This window comes from Mixophyes fleayi, chromosome 4 (assembly GCF_038048845.1).
Source record: "Mixophyes fleayi isolate aMixFle1 chromosome 4, aMixFle1.hap1, whole genome shotgun sequence".
In the NCBI taxonomy this organism is placed as follows: Eukaryota; Metazoa; Chordata; class Amphibia; order Anura; family Limnodynastidae; genus Mixophyes; species Mixophyes fleayi.
Genome location: NC_134405.1, coordinates 288,552,689 through 288,577,363, shown reverse-complemented (window position 1 = coordinate 288,577,363; position 24,675 = coordinate 288,552,689). Strand labels below are relative to the sequence as shown.

General features: G+C 37.2%; 1 protein-coding gene across 1 annotated transcript in view; it reads left to right on the top strand.

Moving 5' to 3' along the window:
- Window positions 1–24,675, top strand: part of TENM2 (teneurin transmembrane protein 2) — a 785,744-nt gene that overhangs the window by 132,713 nt on the left and 628,356 nt on the right. Inside the window, exon 2 of the mRNA XM_075209829.1 lies at window positions 17,281–17,400. Within this exon, the coding sequence (XP_075065930.1) occupies window positions 17,281–17,400 (120 nt within the window). The remainder of the gene's footprint in view (window positions 1–17,280; window positions 17,401–24,675) is intronic.

Sequence of the window (24,675 nt, the reverse complement as noted above, 5' to 3'; positions counted from 1 at the left end):
TGTTAGTTACACCCTACCACATTGTTTAGTAACTCAAAACATCATAAAAAAAAACCTGGTTGTCACTGAGAAGTATTCACACTGAATACTGCCTGCCCAACACAGAAGTGTCAAAACAATTCAGCACGGCTGCTCCTGTGTTTAAAACATTCTAGATTCTGAAATAGGCTGATTTTCAGATATTAAAGTATTGTGATTAGACACACTGGACCTGAATCATTAAGGAAAGTAAGGCAAAAAAAAGGAGTGAGTTTGCTCCTGGACCAACCATGTTACAATGCAAGGGGTGCAAATTAGTTTATTAGTTTGCACAAATACTTGCTAGCTTTATTTGTACACTGAAATGTAAAGTTGTTCAGGACATGCCCTACACCAACTAAAAATCTGTTCCCACATTTTAAATTTACCTCCCTCTCAAATGCAACATGGTTTTGCCCAGGTGCAAAGTTACTCTTTTTTTTTGCTTTGCTCTCCTTAATGACTCAGGCCCACTAAGCTCAAGGTAAGAGGGCTGGAGAAGGTAAAGAGTGAAAGGCCAGCTGTTACACCTGTGCTATGACTATTATATCAAATGACAAATGACATGTTTTCAACACGTTCCTGTTCTATGGGTGCTTTAAAACTTTGTGTTAATCCAGATTATACAGCAGGTTATTTGTATAAAACAAAAATTGTTTACTCATTTAGTTTACATACATCAATTATTGTAAAATGGTGAAAATGTGATATTTTATGTTTCTTGTCATAATTCCTTGTGGAATGGTTTCAATATTGCATTCTCCCTTTCTATGTGAAATGGTCTTGTTACTGTTGAAATTGCTTTTAATTAAAGCTTTACTTATTGGACTAGATGGTTCAGTCCTATGCTGACTTTCCACTGCAGCGTATTTAAAGAAAAAAAAATGCATTTTACACTCTTCTCCCACCGTCCCAAATGCTACAGAAATTTCCATACTTATAAATCACTGTCTTATGCACAACACAGGACATTACAATTAAATGATGATGCCTGGAACATCATTTATGTTTGCTGTCACCAGCAATGCTTATGTATGCAACCACCAGTCTATATTCTGCACAGAGCATTTGTGTTACCTAGGAGACTAGCAAGCAAATCACAGAAACCCTTGCCTTCCAAAATCACAGCATGATTTAAACTAGAGAAACTCAACCCTCCAAACTTTCTTTTTTTTTAAAATCTTTCATTTCTCTCTAAAGAATTGAACAAATTCATGGCGGTTAAACATAAAGTATTTCAGGTACATAATAATATTACAAATGTTAAGGTCCAAAAGATTGTACTTATTCCTTTCTGAAGATTGTTGTTTGAGCGAGACTTTAAAAAAACAAAAACAAACTGATAGTCTGCAGTAATTTCTTTGTGGTCATGACGCCCAATCAGAATGAGTTGCTGTGAAGGCTGATCCGTTTCATCCAGGCACTAATGTGGAATTGAAATATGCTGTACAGAGAACTCCCTAGTCCTGCAAAGTAGGTCTAGAATGTTATGGACACATTTTACTTGTCCTTCTTCTATTTTTCTTCCACAAATAAATGTAATTGAAATTGATATACATGTCATATGACAGAGAGCTGTGGTATACCGAATGTTATTTTACCCAGATCTTTATTTTCTAAAGAATTCCAGATAATAATTAGTACATAGGGGATGGAAAACATGAGACAATGACAATTAAAATCTAGATTAGCAATAATTCCATAAAATTAAATACATGACTTGTATTTGAAGAGATTATAACAGGTCAAACATTGTGGATTGATGACTGCAGCGGGCACTTATTGAAGGTATATCTTAGAATAAAGTAGCAGCTGAAGAGGTTTGTTTTTCTGAATTAATAAGTTTATAATGAATCCATGCCTATTACAGGAAATACTCTTCAATTATCAGTCCTACGCAAATGTAAACATTATAAAGTAGCTAAGCCTTGTGTTGCTATGTGACACTGTTTCTTGCAGTCATCTTGTATTTGCACTGCATACACTTACCTATGTTGATTCTTGTATTTTATTATTTAGCAATTGAGGAACCAGTAAAATAATTATTGCGATGTAAAATTGTCCCTTTATTCCATCACCAAAAACATTGTCAATAGAAACCGTGAAAAGTACAGTACACCTTTGTGTATTTGTGGCACCATAAGGAAGCAGCGTGAGCTTTGCAGGCTAATGTGTGATGCAGACATGTATCCAGCAGCTCGCCATCTGGATGGATATTTTCTCTCTCTTTTTTTCAAAGCAAGTTCAAGTGATTCTCCAGGACCTACATTCCCCCAGACTCCTAGCAGTGCCATGGCACATAATTGGTCTTCTTATCTAAATTGTCTAAGTGTCTGCCATCCCTCTTATGAGAACACAAGGTTGTAAGAACATCATTTGAAGAAGATAAATAGATTACACGGGATAGCTATAATGAAGCAATGGGCTTTAGGGCTGAGATTTATTGATTGTGTTGGTTTAGTTTTAGACCTATTGACATGTTTTGTAATGTTTTTTGTTTTGTTTGTGAGTTTTATATGTCATATAAATACAGTATCCCATTTTACATATAACATAGGTTGTAATATGCTAGCCTTTTATTAAACAGAAATATTAATGGCATTGTACGATGCAAACTGAGATGTATAAAATGTTGAGCATTTTATATATTGATCATCACAGTTACCTGGTGCCAGCTGTCCAGTAATGGAGAAAAGGCGGAGGATACAGCTTCTAAAGCAGATGGACAGTGAATGTCGTACCTGATTGGACAGCCATGCCTCTGGTGGCACAACATTAATTCCCCATCCCTTAAAAGCCAGTTCAATCATTCCAGTCCTCCTCGCTCTAACAACTGTTTTTTTTGTGCTCTTCTCTCATGATGTATTCTTCAGGTAATGACATGCTACCAGGAGAAGGACACACCCCTAGTTGCTACAATGGCAGGGGGGGGGGGGGGTTGTGATTGGACAAACCAATCTAGGGAAGTGATGCACCAAATCCAGCAAGTGGTGGTACGTGTTGCATTACAAATAACTAATTGTGACACATTAAAGCTGTTAGAGAATTTGCACCAATCTAGACACTATGCTACCCACCTGTACTTTAAAATTACTTTTATTTTATTTAATGAACTTACAGAGTATTGGTTTAGATTATATCCATTGTTTATCGTTAAGACTGGGAGCTGCTATATCCTTTTCTTTATCAGGTACAAACACTGGAATTCCCCACACTACAAGAGCCATAATGCTGTTTAGAATTTTGACCAAGAAAAACTAGCAAAACCATCATTTCCTAGACAGAACATTATGAGACATAACATTTTGACTTACAAATACATAACAAATTGTTATGTGCAGTTTAGTGTTTCTCAAAGTAACTAGTTTATAATACATACAGTATATAATCTGATTTAGGTCATTATAGAACGGATCACTAAACCCAAAATTTAAAATGTTGAGCTATAAACCATGAAGGTAAAATACATGTTCAGTTTTATGATGATCTGTTAAAAAGTGAAGTGTCACTTTCCCATTCCATTACAGACATTGTTAGGACTGTGTCCTAAAGGATCTGATGTAGGCCACAAAGGCGAGACTGCAGTCATTTCATTTGCTGTAACACCACTGGACATGACTCATATACGAGTCAAATTGTTCCTCACCAATAAAAGCAGAAAATATCTGCACTCACCCAGGGTAGACGGCATCCTCTGCTCCTCAGAATGGGAGTGTGGCGCGGTGCTGTGACATCATAGCCAAGCGTCATACTCCCAGCCTATCACAGACAAGGAGGAGCTGCAGCCGGCAGCTCATAGGTAAGAAGCTACCGGCTGTGGCCTTCTGTGTCAGTGGCCGCTGTTCTGTGTGGGTGTGCTGCGGTGAGAATGAAGACACCGAATGAGTGATATGGTTTCGCTTAGTGGTTGCTCTATGTCTGCTGTGTTAGACAAGTCCCTCACAGAGGGGGTAAAGGAGAACATGATGTACATATTCAATTAAGTGTAAAAACGCCATGTGGTTTTTTGGTTATATTATTCAGTTCAGTAATGTAATGTGCAATCTTCCCACACTCCAAAAACATACTAGTAGGTTAATTGGCTGCTATCAAAATTGACCCTAGTCTCTGTCTGTCTATGTGTGTGTGTGTGTATGTTAGGGGATTTAGACTGTAAGCTCCAATGGGCAGGGACTGATGTGAGTGAGTTCTCTGTACAGCGCTGCTGAATCAATGGCGCTATATAAATGGTGATGATGATGATGATCTATCAACCTGTTTACGCCGCCTACCATGTTTTTGCAACAGGCGGGAGTGGGCTCTATTCATCTGTATTTTGACAGCAGAAGGCAATGGTGGCCGCACACCCCTGATCAGAGATGCACACCTGGAGCTGTTCTGTCACCATTGTTAGGGTTAATGGCTGCACAATCATAGATGCACAGCATGCAACAAAATGCTCCCCTGAATATACAGATTGCAGTGCTGCATCCCTGCAGGAATTAGAGCAACTGAGTCTAAGATTAACCAGGTTAGTGCTTAGTGCAAAGAGAAAAACACTTAACTGTTTGTTGTACATGCTGCTGACATACTTGTTACAGCTAAAACCAACAGAGCATAATATATTTGCATTGTCTCCTAAGGTCTAATCTTACAGGGGGATATACATAAGACAAAATGACAACTTATATCTAATTTAGTGTTTATAATCCTAAAAGAAAAAAAAAACACTTCTTAGGAATACTGCTAAAAGAAAGTGCTATCTGTCGCAAAGATATATATATATATATATATATATATATATATATATATATATATATAATGTATATAAAAATACATAAAACAATATATACATAGTATGTGGGTATGAACATGATATACTGTATACCATACTTGCCAACTCCCGGAAACTGGAGGGTGGGAGGGGGCGGGGCGAGGCCAATCACGTCATTTTGGCCCCGTCCCGCCCCTCCCTCCCTCCAAAATGGCGTGAATCACCGAGAATCGCGTCAAATGATGCGATTCTCAGTGAAAACCAGGATGCGGGAGAAATGCCAGCGAGCCCGGGAGATTGACCCGAATTTCGGTAGTCTCCCGGAAGTTGGCAAGTATGCTGTATATGCATTATAATATTTATAATATTTTCTATTCCAGTGTACAATTGAGATATATATATATATATATATATATATATATATATATATATATATATAAAGAAATAGGTTAAATTGTTTATATATAGCTGTATACTTTTTTTCATTGGGTTACAGCAAAAGTTAATTTCTAAACAAACCTTGATTCTAGATAACTTAAACCTGCAGATTTTGATGTGCTCTATAATACAATATTTGATATGCTTGATAAGACTGCTATATTTATACTGCTGAGGAAAGAAATCCCTCTGCCCTTTACCTTAGGTGATGTATGCTGCATAACAAATTATCCCAAAAAACTTTGATAAGGTATTTATTTTTACAACTTTCCTCTTATCAGGCCTGATCTTGTTAGCTTCCGGCACTCTTCATATGGCATTTCAATAAATTGAGGTCAGCATTGTGCTAGAACCTGATGCTTTTTCCACAGGCATTTTCTTACTTTATATGTTGAGAAAATGTAAATAGGAGGATGTGATTGTAAGAAAGTGATGCATTTTTTATACCCTCTACAAGAACATAACTTAAATCACCCCAAGGTAACAACCAAACAGACACTTTAATGCAAATGTTCAGCATTAAGTCTGGCAAGTATATTCATAGTTTTAATAAAGCCTGCCCGATGAAAGAATTCTATGCAACATTAAATGAGATAGTTCCACAGTAAACTTATGCTGACTCCTGATAAATGGTGACACAGCAAAAAGTAATATTGTGCAAAAAAAAAAAAAGGTAAAAGATTAAAAAAAAAAAACTACAGAAAGTAATATTTCCAAATTGAATGTAAAAATACAAGTATGGTAGTTCAATAACTAAAGTAAGAAAAATAATGTCAACTTCTGATTCTAACAGTAAAAAGCAGTAAGATTTAGAAACTTATTAGCAGGAAGATATAGGAAAGGAAGAGAAAATAGAGATGCTCAAGAGGAAAGGATGTAAAGTTCATGCAGAGATGTGTAATTAGAGCTCATTTCTAATGGAGGAAGTGATTTAAAGAAAGTAATACAGTATGGTCTTCAGTAGGCTAGATTTAAACTCTCCTTTAAGGAGCCAAATTGGGTTAGTTGTTAACAAAGTTCAAATGTGCAAAAACCCCAAATCAATTGGCCGTTTGCTTTTATTGTCTGACTTGCAGTAGATCAATCAAAGGGAATAGCTGACTGGTTACAGTGAGGAAGTCTTTGGCCCACTAACCCTTTCTATTCTGCATAATATCTCCATACGTCCAGGCAAGACAATGGGGAGGTATGCAATTTTGTACAAGCTGTAAACTCAGTGCCAGAACTGGACCTGTTAAGCAGTACCATAACTTCTCTGTTGGGCAAAATGACTGTCTTGCAAGTCATAAATAAAAAGGTTGGCAAGTGGTAAGACTCCTCTTACTGCTGCCAATCAGTGTCACCGGGGAGCTGGGCAAGGCATTTTCTTATTGAATTGGCCAACATTTTTTTCCAGATTGCTGCGATCAAAACTCTTATTAATGTAGGGGGTCTTAATAAATAGATCCCTACGTTTTAATGGACCCCTGTTTCGTGCTTTAAAAGTGTAACCTTATTTCACATTTCTAAAAGAGCCATGATTTTGAAAATAATTACTAGCTCCATAGACATAACAACATAAATGACCACTGAACAATATAATGTTTGCACACATCCTTGATATTGGATTGTATAAAGGCTTTTCATCTTATGTATCTAGATTTCTTGCTTTCAGTTTTTTAGGCTAAATTAGTTTTGTACTTGTGAGAGTTTTTGGTTTAAATCCTCTAATAGAGTTTTTCTGCAATCCGTTAGCACATAACTAGAAGCTTTGCTATTCTGTAAGCAATTCCTTTATCAAATAAAAGAAAGCATTTTTGGCTTTAGATTTCAGCATTCCTGCCGATGACATCTGATTGTGGAGATCAAATGTGTTAAAGCCCAGGCACATACAGAGATTTCTTTCCTGCCGCTTGAGGCTCTTGCTCACAAAGGCAAAAGACACTTCCCCTCAGTCCTTCTATTTTTCAAACAAATTGGCAATTTTCAACATATGTCCAAAAGATTACTCTGAACAAACAGAGGTTACTCAGTGCTGATAGACACTGCCAATCTGCATGTAGAAGTGACACAATAGATAAATAATGCACCATATCAAAGAATGCTGTTGAATGTCACCTCCATATTTGGTTTTCTAGCTCTTATTAATACACCTTAGAATTAAACTATTTAAGAAATAAATATCAATATAAGTAGCATTTATAAAGGTAGTGAGACTGCAATACAATATAGGGGAAATAGGGAATATATATATAAAAAAAATCCCCCCATAAAAGTATTCTATTTTCCTTTTACCCAGCAGGTCTATATTAAGGCACATTAACTTAGTCTCACATTGGTGTAGGCTGCGGCCAATAAAGAGAGGAGACTTACCAACAGACCAATCTATGGCATACAAAGGAGTGAATGGGTTGAGCTAATAGCTAAGGCAAGGATTACTACCTGAAAGGTTCATCGTGTCATGTACAGTGGGTTACCATAATCCTGTTTGCAAACCCATCTTGTACAAGCAACTAATATACTCATTGTTAATGTTGTAATATTTGTTTCCTGTTGTCTAAGTATATAGTTGTTTTCAAAATATAATAAATTGTATTATTAAGGGAAAGGTGAGCAATGCATCCCCAAGCTAATTATCATAGAGTTTGATTCCTAACCAAGAAAAGAAAAGAGTAAGAACCAACGCTCAGGAGGCTAAAAAGTTGGGCCTCAGATCTCTGGCTGACTACACTATACATAGACATACAGATACTCTGCAGAGAATCGGATGGTGTTTGCTGCCGTCTAATCTACAAATGAGAATAGTAATTCTTCAGGTTGGTATGAAATTAATAACACAGAATTCAGAACGAATGGACTGAATTAGTCTTCCGTTTGTGATGCACAGACTTGATTTACTGTCATTACTTTTTTTACGCAATAATAATTTAGTTTTACTTTTATATCTTTAAGATGGTCAGTAAACCAGTCTTAGAAGTCTATTTCTGTAAATAGTGTAGTTTATACAGTAAAATGGTAAAGAAAAAAAGCTGTTAGAGAATTGTAAACATAGTATAATATATAGAGGAAGATTATAAAGGGGATTCACTTCACTAAATAAACATTTGTAAATATCCTTGGGGTGGAGAGGAAAGGAGAAGTAACATAGTTTAAGGTTAATTCATATTATTGTTAAATCACTTGTTATACATTTGAAGTAAATCAGCAGTAGTCTAGATACTTAGTTCATATTTTCACATCTGGGCTGCAATGGGCACTGTAAGAGAAGTAGGGGGCCAATAATGTAACAGTGCTCTCATGGAGATGTAGATAAATCTAGTCTCTGGACTTCTCTTAGGAGGCTCCAGACCAAGGTAATGAATGGTGCACTTCGGGCATTTTGCTTAGACTCCGACAGTGGGTTGCACAAAACAAGTGGGAGTTGGCTATCATCATCATCATCATTTATTTATATAGCGCCAACATATTCCATAGCGCTTTAGAATTGAGGACAAACATTGTAAACTAATAAACAAACTGGGTAAAACAGACAAAGAGGTTAGAAGGCCCTGCTCGCAAGCTTACAATCTATGGGACAATGGGAGTTTGACACGTGAGGCTATGGCTAAGTCTACATTTTGCATTTTGGCCCAGCCAGGCTGCAAAGGTAAAAGTGACTCATTGGCTAAATGATCCTGTCACACAGTAATGTTGGTCAAGGGGTAGTTGTCTTGTGTGAAATTGTGTAACAGGTGGTAATAGGCTAAGATAGTGAGGTTAAGAGGGTGGTTGAGGAATATTATAGGCTTGTCTGAAGAGGTAAGTTTTCAGAGAACGCTTGAAAGTTTGTAGACCAGAGGAGAGTCTTATTGTGCGAGGGAAAGAATTCCATTGAGTGGGTGCAGCCCAAAAAAAGTCCTGTAACCGGGAATGGGAGGATGTAATGAGGGTGGATGAGAGACGCAGATCTTGTGCTATCTTTGTTAATATTCCTCTTGATTGCCATGTTTCATTATTTATTTATTTTAAAAGTCACGTATAAGTTTGTATCCAGCTCATGTTGACTTTAAATTTCACTTAGAGATCAATTTGAACATGGCTTCCTAAATGTTTGCATACAAATATATATCTAATTGTAGGTGTTCTCACTAACCAGAGTGACTTTACAGTAAATAATACTGAATAGCCTTTAAAGTCTTGAATCTACAAGATATTTTACAGGTTTTTTTCTCCTGTTTAGACCTTCAAACACAGGACACGGTTACAGATTATTTCATCCTGAAATCGTTTGCTCAAGTGCATTATTGGCATTATTATGTGTGGCCCTTGAATTAGTTATGCTTCATATCTATAATTTACTAGCGAAAACAAGGGAATGGATAGCATCTTATGTAATTTGAGATTACTCAGACAGGCCACCATGGCAAAAGACATAGATTACTCTGAGGATTCATTGGGGGAAATTGTCATTTTATATTTAGTACAATAAATCCCTCCTTAATAGCTCCTTGATTGCTTAATTTTCTGGGAAATCATTTGCAGCCAATTTCTTTATTCTACTTACCATAATAAATAGAAACTTAATGGTCATTAATGTTCATCAATCATCCATTATGATGAGAGTAAAAACTTTCCAAGTTTTCATTATCTGACTAGTCAATGTTAATTTTCCTTTACCCGCGCTCTTTTTACACTCTTAACGAAACTGATGACTCCACTAAAGGTTTTGTTTCCTCATGACACTTAGTCTCGGCTCTTGCTCAAATTGCATTGATGAGCACATGACACATGCCAGTCAAATGTCTGGAAGAATGTTAATCTCCCAAAGCATCCCAATTACCTCTCTATAGTATGTACAGTGTTGTCATATTCACCGGTGCAGCATCTAGCGTGTATGGCTATTGGCGTAAAGCATGCTGATACAAATAGTCACACATTTCAAAGATATACAAATATAATAGGTCGTTTTGACACCTGCTGTTTGTTGTTCTCTAAAATGGAAAGAAGATGGAATTACAAGCAAATTAGTCTCACAAATAGGTTCCATCTCCTCTGCCTTATTGTGTTAACCTGGAGATGGGCACATGGCTATGTATAGAGAGTCTAGATAATGCTCTGTGGAATATAATACAGCCTGTAAGGTCACTAAGATTGTCCTGGAACTTTGACATAGATTAAAGAAAATATGTGCATTTAAATCTATTTAAGATAAGTGTAAGCAACTCACTACTTATTTATGCGTTTGTATTGCATTACAGTTGTTCTGTTGTGTTATTCATTAGTCCAGAGATAGTACGTAAACTTATTAGGGTATTGCTTACTAAGCACATCCTTTATTCTGCAATATTACTATCGAGATCAAATGTCTCATAGGAAATACTGTCCTACAATGCCAGAGTAACAGTGACATTGTGATTGTTTACTGTACATCATCTTACGTTAATCAAACAGCAAGGATATTAAAAACTATCATCTGAATTAAGACACAATATGCAATATGTTCTAACCTTAAAATTAACAGAAGAAAACACTTTATTAGCTACAAAGTGTAACAATGTTGGTTTTTTGTTTTTAAAACAACTTTTTTTGTGAATAAGGGGTCATCACTAAGAGAGAACTCTTACATCTGGCAAAAAAGTAACGTGCAGCCACAGATTGACAACAGGACGGCCTGGTGAGCGATAAGACGCCTCTTACTGCTGCCAGCCTGTGTCACCAAGGAGCTGCCCTGGGGACATTTCTTTGTTAAATTGCCCGATAGAAGATTTTCTATGGTTGCGATAAGCAGCAATACAAAATCTTCATAACGGAGGGATCTTGTTAAATAGACCATTTAGTCAAAGACACACAGGCGGCAATAATTAGAACAGCGATAAGCGGTGAACCTAAAAGGGAGGGTATAGGAATATGGTGTAGAGAAAAATAAGGTATAAGTCGATATAAACATAATGAGTAATCTGGGTTTAAAAAAGTACTCCTGTTATCAGGCACAACTGTTAGTAATGTTTCACGAATTATAATTGGACAAAGATCAAGGGGATTATTTATTGCACTTTATTGGTAACTTGTGTACATCACCGGAAAGGTTAACCAAAAACATTTTGTATATTAGTATATGATGGTATAGTATAGTCCATGGATCAATACATATAACGCTGAATGTTTTCTTCTGTATTTAAATTTTAATCACTGTTTTGGCGACCGTACCCAGAGAATTCCTACTGCTCAACTGCAAGTTGACTGTTGAAGTGTTTGTCTTGTGAATTCTACTGTCTGCTTGTATACCTGACTCAGTTACATATAGGGATTTCCATATGCCTGTTATATGTATGCGTAAAAGCTCTATGACCAGTTCATTTAGGATTTACCAGAACACTTTGGACTCCATGCAGACAAATCTCTATGTCCATTGTGGACTCTGTGTGTGTGCAAATTTGCACTTTTGATGTGCGATCATTTGACCATTCCTCACAGATAGCTATGTTGTTTTCTTGTGTACAGTATTATTTAGAGAAGTAACACAATTGAACATGGGAAGTTGATATCAATAATGTATTATTGATGTTTAACACTGAAGTCCTCCCAGTGTTCTCCCCAGGACCTATTTCCCGGGTGCTCCGCCCGGCTGCTTTTACTTGCCACCCGGCTCTTGTAGCCCAACAGAGTCCTATTATACTAGAATAAACCATCGTTTCTCCTATTAGAACAGGCACTATGTGAGCACTACATCCAGCAGTGTGTTAGACCACTGACCACCAGTGTGACCAGTCCTGGCAGGTGTGGGCAATAACCTCCAATATTTTTCATTATTATTGCAAAGTATTACAACTGCCCCCACTCGGCTGCCTCTTATTGCCACCCGAGTGGCAAAATTTTCCGGGGAGAACGCTGCCTCCTAATTATCAATGCCTCGTGTATGTTAGATCATATTAGTATTCTGAGTGTTGCAATAAGACACAAATGAATAGCCCATGTTTTAATACAGAAGGGTTATTGTGAGTAACCTATTATATTGGAGCTAGCACAAGACTGTCATCTGGACTCTATGCAATAAAACCCTATTGGGACATTAAACATTTGGGCTATATTAATTAACTATAGAGATATCTATTTTTATTACAGGCATTGGATTCAGAAATAAATAATTTTTATTGTATTATTATATGTATGTAACTTTTCAGCATCATGTTGATCTGACTAGTCTCTGTGCTGAATATTGCTATTTATTTTCATATTAGTATTGTTATTATTACTATTCCAATATAATTTTCACTGTCGCTACATTTTTCATAGTTATAGCATAGTACATTATTAAAGAGTTAACTTTTCCAGATCCTGGGATGAAGTCTAGTGGGAGTTACACATCAGAACACAATATCCTAAAGTGATTGTTAAGACATCAGCATAATATTTGTTTACAGTCATCATAAGGCATTAACCCTTGTGCCTAGTTTTCCTACTCTGAATAAGTGCATCAGATATGGTCTTAAAAATCTTCTATAAATGCACATGCTGTTATTTTCACATGCTGTAAATTCCGTAGTAAATTGTACCACAGGGAATAACTTTCTGGGTCTCCTGAAAGTTTAGTTTGAGCACGGTTCTTCTCTCGCTGAAACCCATTTGTTTTATTTCCTCCTCCCCTGAGGCAGTGAGTTCTTAGAGACAGACAATTACTGGTGTCAGCAAACATGTTGCTGCGGTTCACTGGGTGATTAGTGCTTGATATTTTGTTAAAGGAATAATTTCTGCATATCAGTACAATAAGGAGATAAGCCACATTTTAAGCAGATCGCAGCCGACGTTCTCGCATCTAACATCATCAGCATTTAACTATAACAAGCCTCTGTTTCTCATAAATTAAAGGAGAAAATAATATATATTTTTAGGAGGTGTAGCTGTTAAAATTAAGCCTGCGGCGAGACAAGAGATGTGTAGTTAGCATGTTCTTTCAAATGTAACAAGCACACAGCAATATTACCTAGGAAAATATATTCATGGTAGGCTGCTTAGCAATGCAGGATATTGTATATTTTAATAAATATAGCCAACTAAAGGGTTTTGCATTTGAATCTGAAGTTAAATAAACTAAATCTGGCTTAATATATGTTTTTCTGACTCAAGTAAAAACAGGGAGAAATCCACAATCACTTGGATAGTAGACATTTTTAGAGTTTCTGAGCTTTTAGCAGTTCATTTCCTTTTAATCCCAAGTCTCCCTTGGCGCTCTTACTGTTTTGCACACAGTGCTGCTAGAGGAAATTCAGGCCCTGGGGCAGCAGCCCTCTCCCCCAAGGTGTGCAATTTGCAGCCGCAAAAGAGCCCAGAAAATCATTGCTTGCAAAAGTGTCACTGCAGTGATGTATCCAGACGTTGAAATAGCATTATAGTGAAATATTAAAATGCAAACATCCAGAAATCCAGTGCTAACTGTCTCAGGGCCTCTTCCAAGTTTCCTACAGTGTATTGTATATCATACACATCTGGAGTAATGCTACATTCTCAAAAAGGTGATTTTATGTTGTAATTTGTTTTCACTTGGACTAATGGGCATTGGCCAGCAGTCCTGTAGGAAGGAAATATATTCCTCGTGCCAAGATCATACTATAGCCTATAGCAATCAATCAGATTCTAGTTATCATTTATTCAGTACATTCTACAAAATGACAGCTAGAATCTGATTGGTTGCTATAGGCAACCTCCCCACTTTTTCAAACCTGCAGCTTGATAAATTTACCTCTTAGATTGCTTGCATAAACTCATCATAAATTACCTCTTTATTTAAGTCTTCAGCAAAACTGGAAAAGTTCTCACGTTTGCCTGTAAATGCTCCATATTGTATGTGACAATGATCTAGACTGAGTACTTGACATAACATTCAATGCCGTTCAGGCAGTGCACACGTATGGTAATGATGGTGACATTTCAAAGTTAAGATGACAATTGCAAAGCTGATTGTCTGCATGTTATTCATTTGTTATATGTCTGATCTGCAGATGTAGGAGGTTCACATTCCATCCCTGGTGCAGTCCAATTTATTAAATAGAAATATGTAGAAAATTGTAATTGCATCGATGTCCTGTCAGGTTGCATACAGTTTAATTAATTCCCACAGAAGGGCATTCTCACCTGTTCCTAACAGAGACATATGTGTCAAATTGGCTGTTTAATTGGATCTGGTAAATCTGTCTATCTATCCTACTACAAATACAAAGGTTATATTTCTTACATGGATTATATTGTTGTTTGGAGTGTATTGTTCTTGGGTATGAACCATTTAAAATTCAAATTTGACTGTTATTTATAAAGTGGAAAAATATGTCAGATCTGAATGTCAAGTACATCAGCTGGTGAATTCCAGGGCCTTTTGTATACCACCAACTTGGAATAGGAGTCAATAGCTTTCTACTGAATGTGGTAATTGTCAGAATATTGATCTAGTTCAGGTTCTTTGTAAATGAGGACATATGGGCATGGGTTTCAGCAGTATTCAGTATAAACAGGGGAAGCATAACAACATGACTTGTTAGTAACACATCCAGAGGAACAACAAGGATGATAACACAGGAACAGAAAGGAGAAAGTACACCCCCCTCCCTACTGTTCATGTAATTCATCAGTTATATGTAGCTATTAACACACATTCTCCTAGTCTGTTCCTGAAGACTTCTAGGTTAGGGTGAGACCTCCTGGAGAGCCAGTAATTCTGCTGAAAGGGTGCAAGGTGATTCCGCCTGCAAGGTGGGCAGGGCAGGGGCGCACTGAGGATTGTCGGGGGGGGGGGGGGTTTCTCCCCGCCGACCCAAAAAAAGCAGCAGCTCCGTTTCAGAAAACCCCCCTGCGTGCGCCACTGCAGCGATATCCTGTGGAGAGTCAAATCATATCATCATATGTAGTGTTCAACCCACTTGTTGCAAATGGCATCATCAAATGCCATCATCAAGTCCCAAGTGAGGAATGTAGGCAGGTGTAATTAACACTTTAGGTGATGTAAAAAAAAAATGTGTCTATTAAATGAACTCCTAACACATACACACGAACAAACACACACTCATGTGTTATACAGCACTCCCTTCATTGCTCTGTGTATTTTTTTTTGTTTTGTTTTTCCTTTTTTTTTATATAGTTATTCACAATTATCAATATACTTATGCCACTTCATCTCTACCAAGTTCATTTTATTGACAGGATTGTATGCTTGAGAGTTCCAGGAGCAAAAAAGAATATTTGTGAAGTCATTGAAATGATCTGGATATATCAATTAATATGACCTCAAATATGATCATATTGTTATTTTACTCCTACTAATAGATAGAGAATCCAATTAAACAAATAAAACACAAAATGCAAAAGAAAGGAGAATTGACGACACTTCCATGGTGTAAAACTGTCTTAAAACACTAAACAGTTCTGAATGCTGATAAGTCAGGCCATCTGGGAAACCCATGCAGAGATGAGAGTAATCTCCATGCAGGTAGAATGTAGGATTAAAGGTCTTTCATGGAAGTCACACCTCCCAGATGTTTCATCGATTTGTCTTGACTTGTATAGCTCAGGACCTTAAAGGGGAGGCTACAGATGTATGGATTTCCAGACTCTCACCCTGGGCCTGAGTCATTTAGAAATGTATCTGCTGGTTTTGTGCGTTTCGTTCCCAAAAATCATACTGTGCAGGCTCGGAATCAGATGGTACGCAACAGAACGCAGCCACGTCCAAGTGAGCTTGGAGCGCACACGACACTTAATACAGCCTATTATTTAGGGGAGTGAATGGGAGGGGGAATAGGTGGATTCCCATAGGCAATATACAGTAAAGGTGCTCCATGCAGCCATGTCCAAGTCAAACTCAGGCCCACACAGAAGTACGCTGGTTTTCTGCCATATCTCTTGTTCCAACTGGGGGACTAGTTTATGTTCCGAATACTAGTGCTGACGGCTGAGTATGAATGCGAAAACATGTGTTTGCAATCAGGAGAAACTGTAAAAATGTATTTTATATATAGTGGACATTAAGTATAGCCTAAAAAATGTTTTTCCAAGGGATTTTATATTCCACATAGGTATAGTACGTATCCTGCAGTGTCTGAGCAGAGTAAACCTACACCCGTAGTCAGCACCACACTTATCTTTAGATCTGTTCCTCGTTGACTTCGGGAGTATGCAGAGCCGATTTATGTGCAATTTAAAACAAAGGCACAATGTGATCAGTATGCATGAGTTAATGACTCAGGCCCTCTCTCTTTATTTTATTGTTTCATCATTACGAATGTAAGGTATTTTCCTCCACATATCACATTGTTTACATGTATCTACTAAAGCCTTATAATTGCACTATAAATAGTTTATGTCTTTATTGAATAAATCCAGCTTTTACTGTCTTTGGTTGTTAAAATGTATGATGAAATTGGTCAGTTAGTATTGGCGGATGAATGGTTTCTTCTGTTTGGTGTGGGTACCTAAGGTGTTTCTTGATACCCACTAATACCTGATTGTGGTTGGTCCACACTGGTTTGAACACTTTTCCAAAAAGGCATGGAATGGTTACAATTGTCAATAGGACATTTGGAGTCCCAGGTTAAGACCATACACTAATTTGTTATAAAGGATCAGTATTTACATTTTTAATTTTTCTTCTTCATGAATTATTTTATTCATTTTTACTTTTTTTACACTACTTAAGTAATATTTTTTTTTTGCTTTTCTGAATTTTCTGCACTATCCAATGTAATGGAGAAGGGGGCTACTTAGCATTATTAATATGTATGATTGGTTGCTGATGATCAGAGTACAGTATAAGGGCAAGCTTTCCCAGCGCTGTAAATAACATGGACTGCCCTGCTGGCTCTACCCATAAACTGGAAGTGTGGCTCCTATACGAGAGATGTTCGCCTGTGTCTTATTTTTGTGAATAGTAGTGAGCTAAGCGTAAGGGGTGGTGGTGGTTAAATTCTGCTTTCAGGCAACGTATGTTTCGCACTCATCGAAAATAATAATCCTCCACAATGTTTCATGATAAATTCTGCATATATTTATCGTTGTCATAGTCTCATCCACTCATATTGTGAAATGTAATCACTCATTTTAGTGTCTTTTTTTTATTTGTTTTTTTGTAGGGAAGGACAGTCCAAACTCCAAATGCTGTTATTCTGAGAGTGGCGGAGTCACAAAATTGGGAAATCATACTAATAATAGGTATCCGAAAACTCCATGCCATTTGGATCTCTACTCAGAAGGTAAAAACAGATAAATCTGCACCGATTGTTACACAATGATACTACACATTAAACCACCAGATGCTCTTTAGACATAAAGGGCCTGAGTCATTAAGGAGAGTAAAGTATAAAAAAGGAGTAACTTTGAATCTGGGCAAAACCATGTTGCAATGGAGGGGAAGGTAAATTTAAAATGTAGGTACAGAATTATAGTTGGGGTGGGACATGTCCTAGTTCAACTTTAAATTTCAGTGTTAAAATAAAGCTATTAAGTATTTGTGTGCTAGATGAAAAAACAGCCAGTATTATTCTTATGTGCAAAATAATAAATTAATTTGCACCCCTTCCATTGTAACATGGTTTGTCCCGGAGAACATTTACTCCTTTTTCTTGCCTTACTTTCCTTAATGACTCAGGCCCAAAGTGTGCTCAGTAGTTTTTCATTTATAGTCAAACAAAGATGCAATGGGCAATTCTCTCCAAGTTGCCTCGTGCACAGTACTACAAACAGATTCCACTAAACCAGAATTTACAAGGACAGTATAAATGTAAGAAATACTCACTTGCTGAATCTTACCATTGGCAGTAATAATCCGTTTTTCTTCCACTGTGTATGAAGACATGAGCTGCATAAATGTACTTTGTCAATCAAAAGTCATAATCAAAATTAATTTATGTATTGCTGCATATTGCAAAACTTACAATCTATAATATTGTTTTTTTATAATTATTTTATTGCTAAATGTTCATGATTAAACAAAATAGAGCACAATAGCTGAGTAAAAGGATACAAAAAGGAGAACATCACAAAAATTGCACCCCGAGCACACAAAATGGGGTACGTCTTCAGTCGTAACTTACACTTATCTGTACAAGTTAAAAAAAGCGCAATAAAAAATGAAAGAGAATGTGCAGGAAAAACACAAATCCAGTCCTCTCTACAATGGCCCATCCATGAGGACTTTATAAACTAGCACAATATTCAAAAAGCAAGGTTTATAAAGAAAATTATTGATGCCCTTTCCCCAACATGAATTCTAAATACATTATGTCAAAGTTTGGCATTTAACGTCCAACACTTTCTGTCCTTATCATTATATTTATCATCCTATTCTTTAGACCTGTGCTTTCTTTCTCTGGCTGGGTCCCTCTGTTGTATGACTAGGAGCTGAAATTTCTAGCTCTGCTTGGTGTACATTTAGAAAGTTGACTTCACATTTGACACATGCATTTTTCCATGCGCCTTTAAGCATGAAATTATCATCCCCCTTCTTGACTGATCCCTGCCCTCTAGCTATCAAACCTTTCCCCTACTCCTATTTGTCTTACAATTAAATACTGAAGCACCTTGACCATTTTTCTCATATCTAAATACAAGGCTCTGCTCAATCTGTCTTTCACCTATCACACTCCACAGAAACGAAGCTTACAAAAATAACTAACTCTATATCTAAATTGAAGGAAGATCTACCATAATACTCATCCTGAAATTAATTTCTGCATCTTACTTTACCTCCTATTCCTGGAAACACTCCATTGTCTTGGCCTCAGCAACACCGCCCTCTCATTTTGTCATCATACTTTTCTGACTATTCATTCACAGTTTCCTTTCGTGGAACTTTATCTCCATCAACCCCGTTCTTTGTTTGAGTTACCCCCAAGGATTAATCCTAAACTTACTATTGTTTTATTTTTACACCACTTCTCTTTATAAACTTGTAGCTACATAATACTTGTACTCAAATCCCACCAGATATACCCTCCCACCACAAACTCAGTCTAGATAAGCCAACAGCTCAGACTGTACTGCTTATATTCCCTCCACCGCATTCTAACATATGTCTGACACCTCTTTCACAGTCAATGTCACCATCCGTCTACCAACTTCCCAAGTCATGCCGGGTTTACCCATGCATCATCTCCAAAGTATGTCCTTCTACTCACAGCATGCTACTAAGATACTGATCCAGGCCCTTATAATTTCATGTTTGACTATTACCGTCTTTCTGTCTGTACACTCCCAGCAATCAAAAATGAATGCTTCTGCCAGACTCCTCTATACTTCTCGTCTTCCCTCATCTGGTGCCCCTCTCTGTCAATCCTTTCTTTGGCTTCCTAAAAAACTCAACTTGCTGAGCCTTGCTTACAAGTCCCGAGTCTTATCTTATTAAACTCATAAAGCCAGGGCTACATTTATATTCTATTGCATGCAGTGGCGGAACTACCATTGGTGCAGCAGGTGCCATGCACCAGGGCCCATGGAGATTATGGGGCCCACTGCATGGTAAATGCAGGGGGTCATGGGCCCGGGTCCCTCCTCTGCGCCTCCTGGCATTGGGACCACAGCACACAAGTTCCACCTCTGATTTCATCATGAACCCTTCAGTATACAGCACTGCAGAATAAGTAATAAATAACTAAAGAATAAAAATATATGAATACATAAACTATCACATCTCTACAAATAAAACTGCTACTTTCATCATAAATCTGACTAGGTTTTAGGTATTTGATAAAAAATATATGCAAATATCCCTCAAACAGCAACTGCATTGTGTACATTATGGGGTTAGTGTTGTATAGAACTGTTGTATTATTATTTTGTAATATCCTGGTAGATAGCATGGTTCAGATAATGACACACGTATATGTTTATTTTAAAGTACCTTTTTTACACTTTCCATTAGTTGCAAACACATTTAATTGGTTCTATGACAATCTAATGTGATTTTATACGTCAGTAGCCATTAGCTACTGAAACCAAACTTTATATAAAAAAAAAACAGCACTTTACATAACTTGCAAATCATACACTAATCATAGCTCTCTTAACATCACCTATAACACATCCTGTAAGGAAGAGGCTGGTCTTCCACACTCACTGGTCATGTTATCAGACATATAAAAGGCCATATCATCATAACTGTTGTAAATTATATGTAACATTGCACCAGGAAAATTGCTCTTGCATATGTCCATACCACGCTCTTCAATTTTTAACAAAGCCTGTGAAAAACCATTTATTCCGAATTGCAAAGATGTTTTGAAATGGTTAATAATAGCTCCTTCCTCGTCTAACTTGGTTGTCAACTTAAAAATATGGGTTTCTTTGCTGATTATTTTTCTCCTGTTATTTCCTCCATTTTTCCATATCCAGTTCTATACTTTATGAACAACATCCTTCAATATAGACAGGATCCAGTTGGCTATATACATGGTAATGCATTTGAGCTGAAATGGTGACATGTTAAATCTAAGAAAAATTGTATACAATTACATGCGTAAGACTGAAGACAGGTTGACAAATATCATATATTGTTGCTGCAATTTTTTTCTGGTTGCCCAAGTTAATGTAGTCTTGTTGTATCCAGTATTATGTTATGCTCTTTTCAACACATTTACTGCATATCAACATTGCTAAATATCTATGTAAATGCTATAAATAATGTTAGCAAATATATATGTGAGAATGTCTGTATATCAAAGACCAGTAGCAATCCATATATGTTATTACATTTTGCAGTTTTGTGTGTTTAACTTACCGCACCTCACGTTATACAGCTGGTCAGTGGTGCTGAAACCTGCACTGTGGTTTGGTCTAAGCTTAACGAGATACAATTGGATAAGATTGGTTGCTCTCAGGAGAAACCAGTGAATGGATTTATTTTCTGTATTCATTCACAATGTATCAGTATGTATATTGACAAAAACTCTAAAACATGAACCCGCTGACGCAAAGCTATTTAGTATATCTGTACAGTATGTGATAAATATCATTTTGCATGTGATAAATTAGCATTGCAGTGTGACTGGATTAATTCACCTGGGTGCAGTGTTTCCATGCCCAATGTTGCGTGATTGTCGTTGTGCTCGGTACAAATGTTTATCTAATGGGCTTGATTCATGAAGGCACCCATACTAAGGCACGTTTATATTAAAATGCACATAAATCGGGTATACATACGTCCGACTTCATCCAGGAGTAGATCTGAAGACACATGTGGTGCTGAATATAGGTCTAGGTCCGCTCTGCTCTAGCAGACAGGACACTACAGAATACATCCAATACCTGTGTGGATTATAAAATCCCAAAAGAATGCACAGAAGAAAAAGAAACTATTCACCTGTTAATAATAATATAGGCATTAATGATAAAACATTAAAAAATAAGTGTTTTTTTCTTCATGAAATACATTAGGATGTCATTAATGTCTACTGTACATAAAATACATTTTTACAGTTGTTCCTGACAGATATAACAGCAATGCATACACAGCCGTCATCTCTAGGAATTGGCACTTAAACTGGACCTGTAGCTGGAGCAAGAGATAGGGCTGAAAAATATGTACCTGAGCGATGCCCAGAGCTTGGAGCTGATGCTGCTCTGTGGGCTCCACATTGACACACCCTTACTATATATTGGCTATGGGTAAACATCCCTTCACCGCACTGCAATCACAAGTAGTAGTAACTGTCCCTTGCACCCGAAGATTAATTGACTGCTGCTGCGCTCTGTGGCATAATGTCTGGTTCTGGGCATGCTCAGAGTAATTGTGCGCGCTATGGGCCTTATTTAGAGTCGGACGCAATGTGCGTCTAAGACGTACATGAAAGAGCAGGAGTGGGAGTGTGCCGCAGCTTGGTAGCCCCAGTTGCGTCCTACTCGTAATACCCTACCAAGCTGCGACCAGTTCCCGCAGCTAGCTAATTCCTGACGCAATTTTTCTGTCTTTTTTGACGTTTGATCTGTCTGCGTCTTGATCCGATAGGGTAGTTTTTGCGGGTTTTGCGGGTAAATGTCCATAGTATCTAAATTATTCATGGTCACGCCTACATAACTCCATGCTCTGCCCTTTCCCTGGTACTGAGACGCAAGCTGTCGCAAGTGTACACTGCGTCTGAAAAGCAGACGGAACTGCAGGGAACTGTTGCTTACTGCACATGCCCGTCAGTGGAAATGTGCAGGATGCGCCTGAAACTGACTTTGCGTCTGACTCTAAATGAGACCCTATATGCACAAAGTTTCCATGTTACATGTGTTAATGAATCAGGCCCAATATCATAAAAGGTACAGCCTAGGTAGCCTTGTTCATTCTCCTGACATGAATATACAACAATCATTCTGTATTTTAAATATCCACCTCTTATTAAATCTTAGCATGTACAGCATACAGAACAGGAACATATAATTAAATCTGTATGCTGTTAATGCATAATAATAGATAGATAGATAGATAGATAGATAGATAGATAGATAGATAGATAGATAGATAGATAGATAGATAGATAGATATACATTTTGTTTCAAGCACAGGCTTTGGAAGATATACTATTTATATGAACTATTTCTAAGTTAGTTGGTGACGCCAATAAGAGTAACATTTTGTTGACTGTATTTTATTTTCTTTCGCTAGAATCCACTTTCTTGGTATCTAGATAAGTACATTTCTCCTTTCATTTATGCTAATGTGCTTTCTTATAATTCAAGCAACTGAATTTGACCATCGTTTTCCAATTTTAAGATTGATACCATTGCAAAGAGGGTTTTCTATTGACTTCTACAGTTAATTAGTATAAAGCACCATTCTTACGTCTTTAAATAACTGTAGTTAAGTGACAACTTAAATGAAGCATTTGTCTCTTTAAACTTAAACGACTTAAAAAATGAAGCTTCTAACCTTTTTAAATTACAATCTGAGGACTGGGGAATGAATCAATTCATTTCTTTGAAGAGCCATTTAAGAATCCTATTTTAGTTTCCTCAAAGGCATGCACTTGCTCTGTCCAACGCCAAATCGAAAACTGTTTGACGGACTGCCTTACGGCTTTCTAGCGATTTGTATAACTATGCTGCCTTGGTTCCTGTGGAATGTATAAACCGAGATCATGCACTGTAGTTGTTATAGAGTTAATTTGTGTGACGACTCAACACATTCACTTTTAATTAATCTCAAATGTTATCACATTTTGAATTCTTTCTTACTTCACTAAGCTAAAAGTCTTTACAAAAATATAACTACAGAATAGTAACAATACAAAGTTTGAACTGAGATCATATTTTAGAAATAGTTTTAATTACCCTTGTAACAAATAAATAAAAATAGAGGATAGTTGAAACTAGTACTTAAATTCTTTTAGGATTATAGGGTTTATTTATTAGGATAGTGGAACACGTTGCAATTTACCATGCCAGGGCTGCTCTGGGAGCCCCGGGAAAGTGCCCCCTCCTCTGCAAACTCTTTTTATTATTTACCAGCAGCCTAACACTGCCGGTGAATGTATGAAGTGCTTTGTGCATAGCTCTTCCAGGGTGAGGAATCCAGCGACTTTGGGAAGGCTTCAGTTGGATCCCATTGGAAAGGACAGGTGACGTTATCCTGAGATGACGTTACCTTGCTGCCAAAAGCTTACTTTGCAGTCCTAATATTAATATATGGGGTCTGTGTTAAGCAACATTAAATGGATTGAACCATCAATAAATTATGCGATGATCATATTAAGAGAAAACCATTGTTTTCTCTGTTTTTATGGCTGATTGCACCATAGTAAATTGGTTTCATTATTTTACCTCCTCGAAAGCGAAACTAAATAAGAAATAAGAAAATATTATACATTATAGTATTATTTTCTGTTAATTGACACAGTTATTATTCATGTGATCATTTCAGATTTCATACCAATATTGTTCATTCCCGTGGCCTAAGCAGTATCTGGAGAGACTGAAACCATTAAAATGCTAGCTAGAGGCGGAGCTACCATTGGTGCCGCAGGTGGGGTGCACCGGGGCGCCCATGGAGATAATGCAGATGCAGAGGGTCAGAACTAGTGAGCTGTGGGCCCCGTTTCCCTCCTCCCCGCTTCCCTGCACTGGGGCCCACAAAAAATAAAGGTTCAAATCAAATGAATCAATCAGTTGTCCAACATTTATCTTCCAACAACCATTAGCCACTCATTCTTCTTCTCTAAGAATTTGATATGTTGTATATGCATGCAGTTAGTGGTATAGCATCGGGGATGAAAGTAATTAAAAGTCACTTAGCTAGAATAAGAATTAAAGAAGTGCACCTAGTGAAACTGGCACAATGCCAAATGATGAAATAGCTCTAATAAAGGAAGCATAAAAATCCTTCTGCTTTGAAAAGGTAACATGTTCCATTTCTAATTAACTGCTAGTCTCCCAGACACATTGTACACATTAGTCCTATAAGGTGGCACATTTGCCTAACCAAACTTTTATTGAGAAAAAAAAAAAGCCCTTGCAAAAGGGCTGGTGTGCAGCATACACAGCCTCTGGTA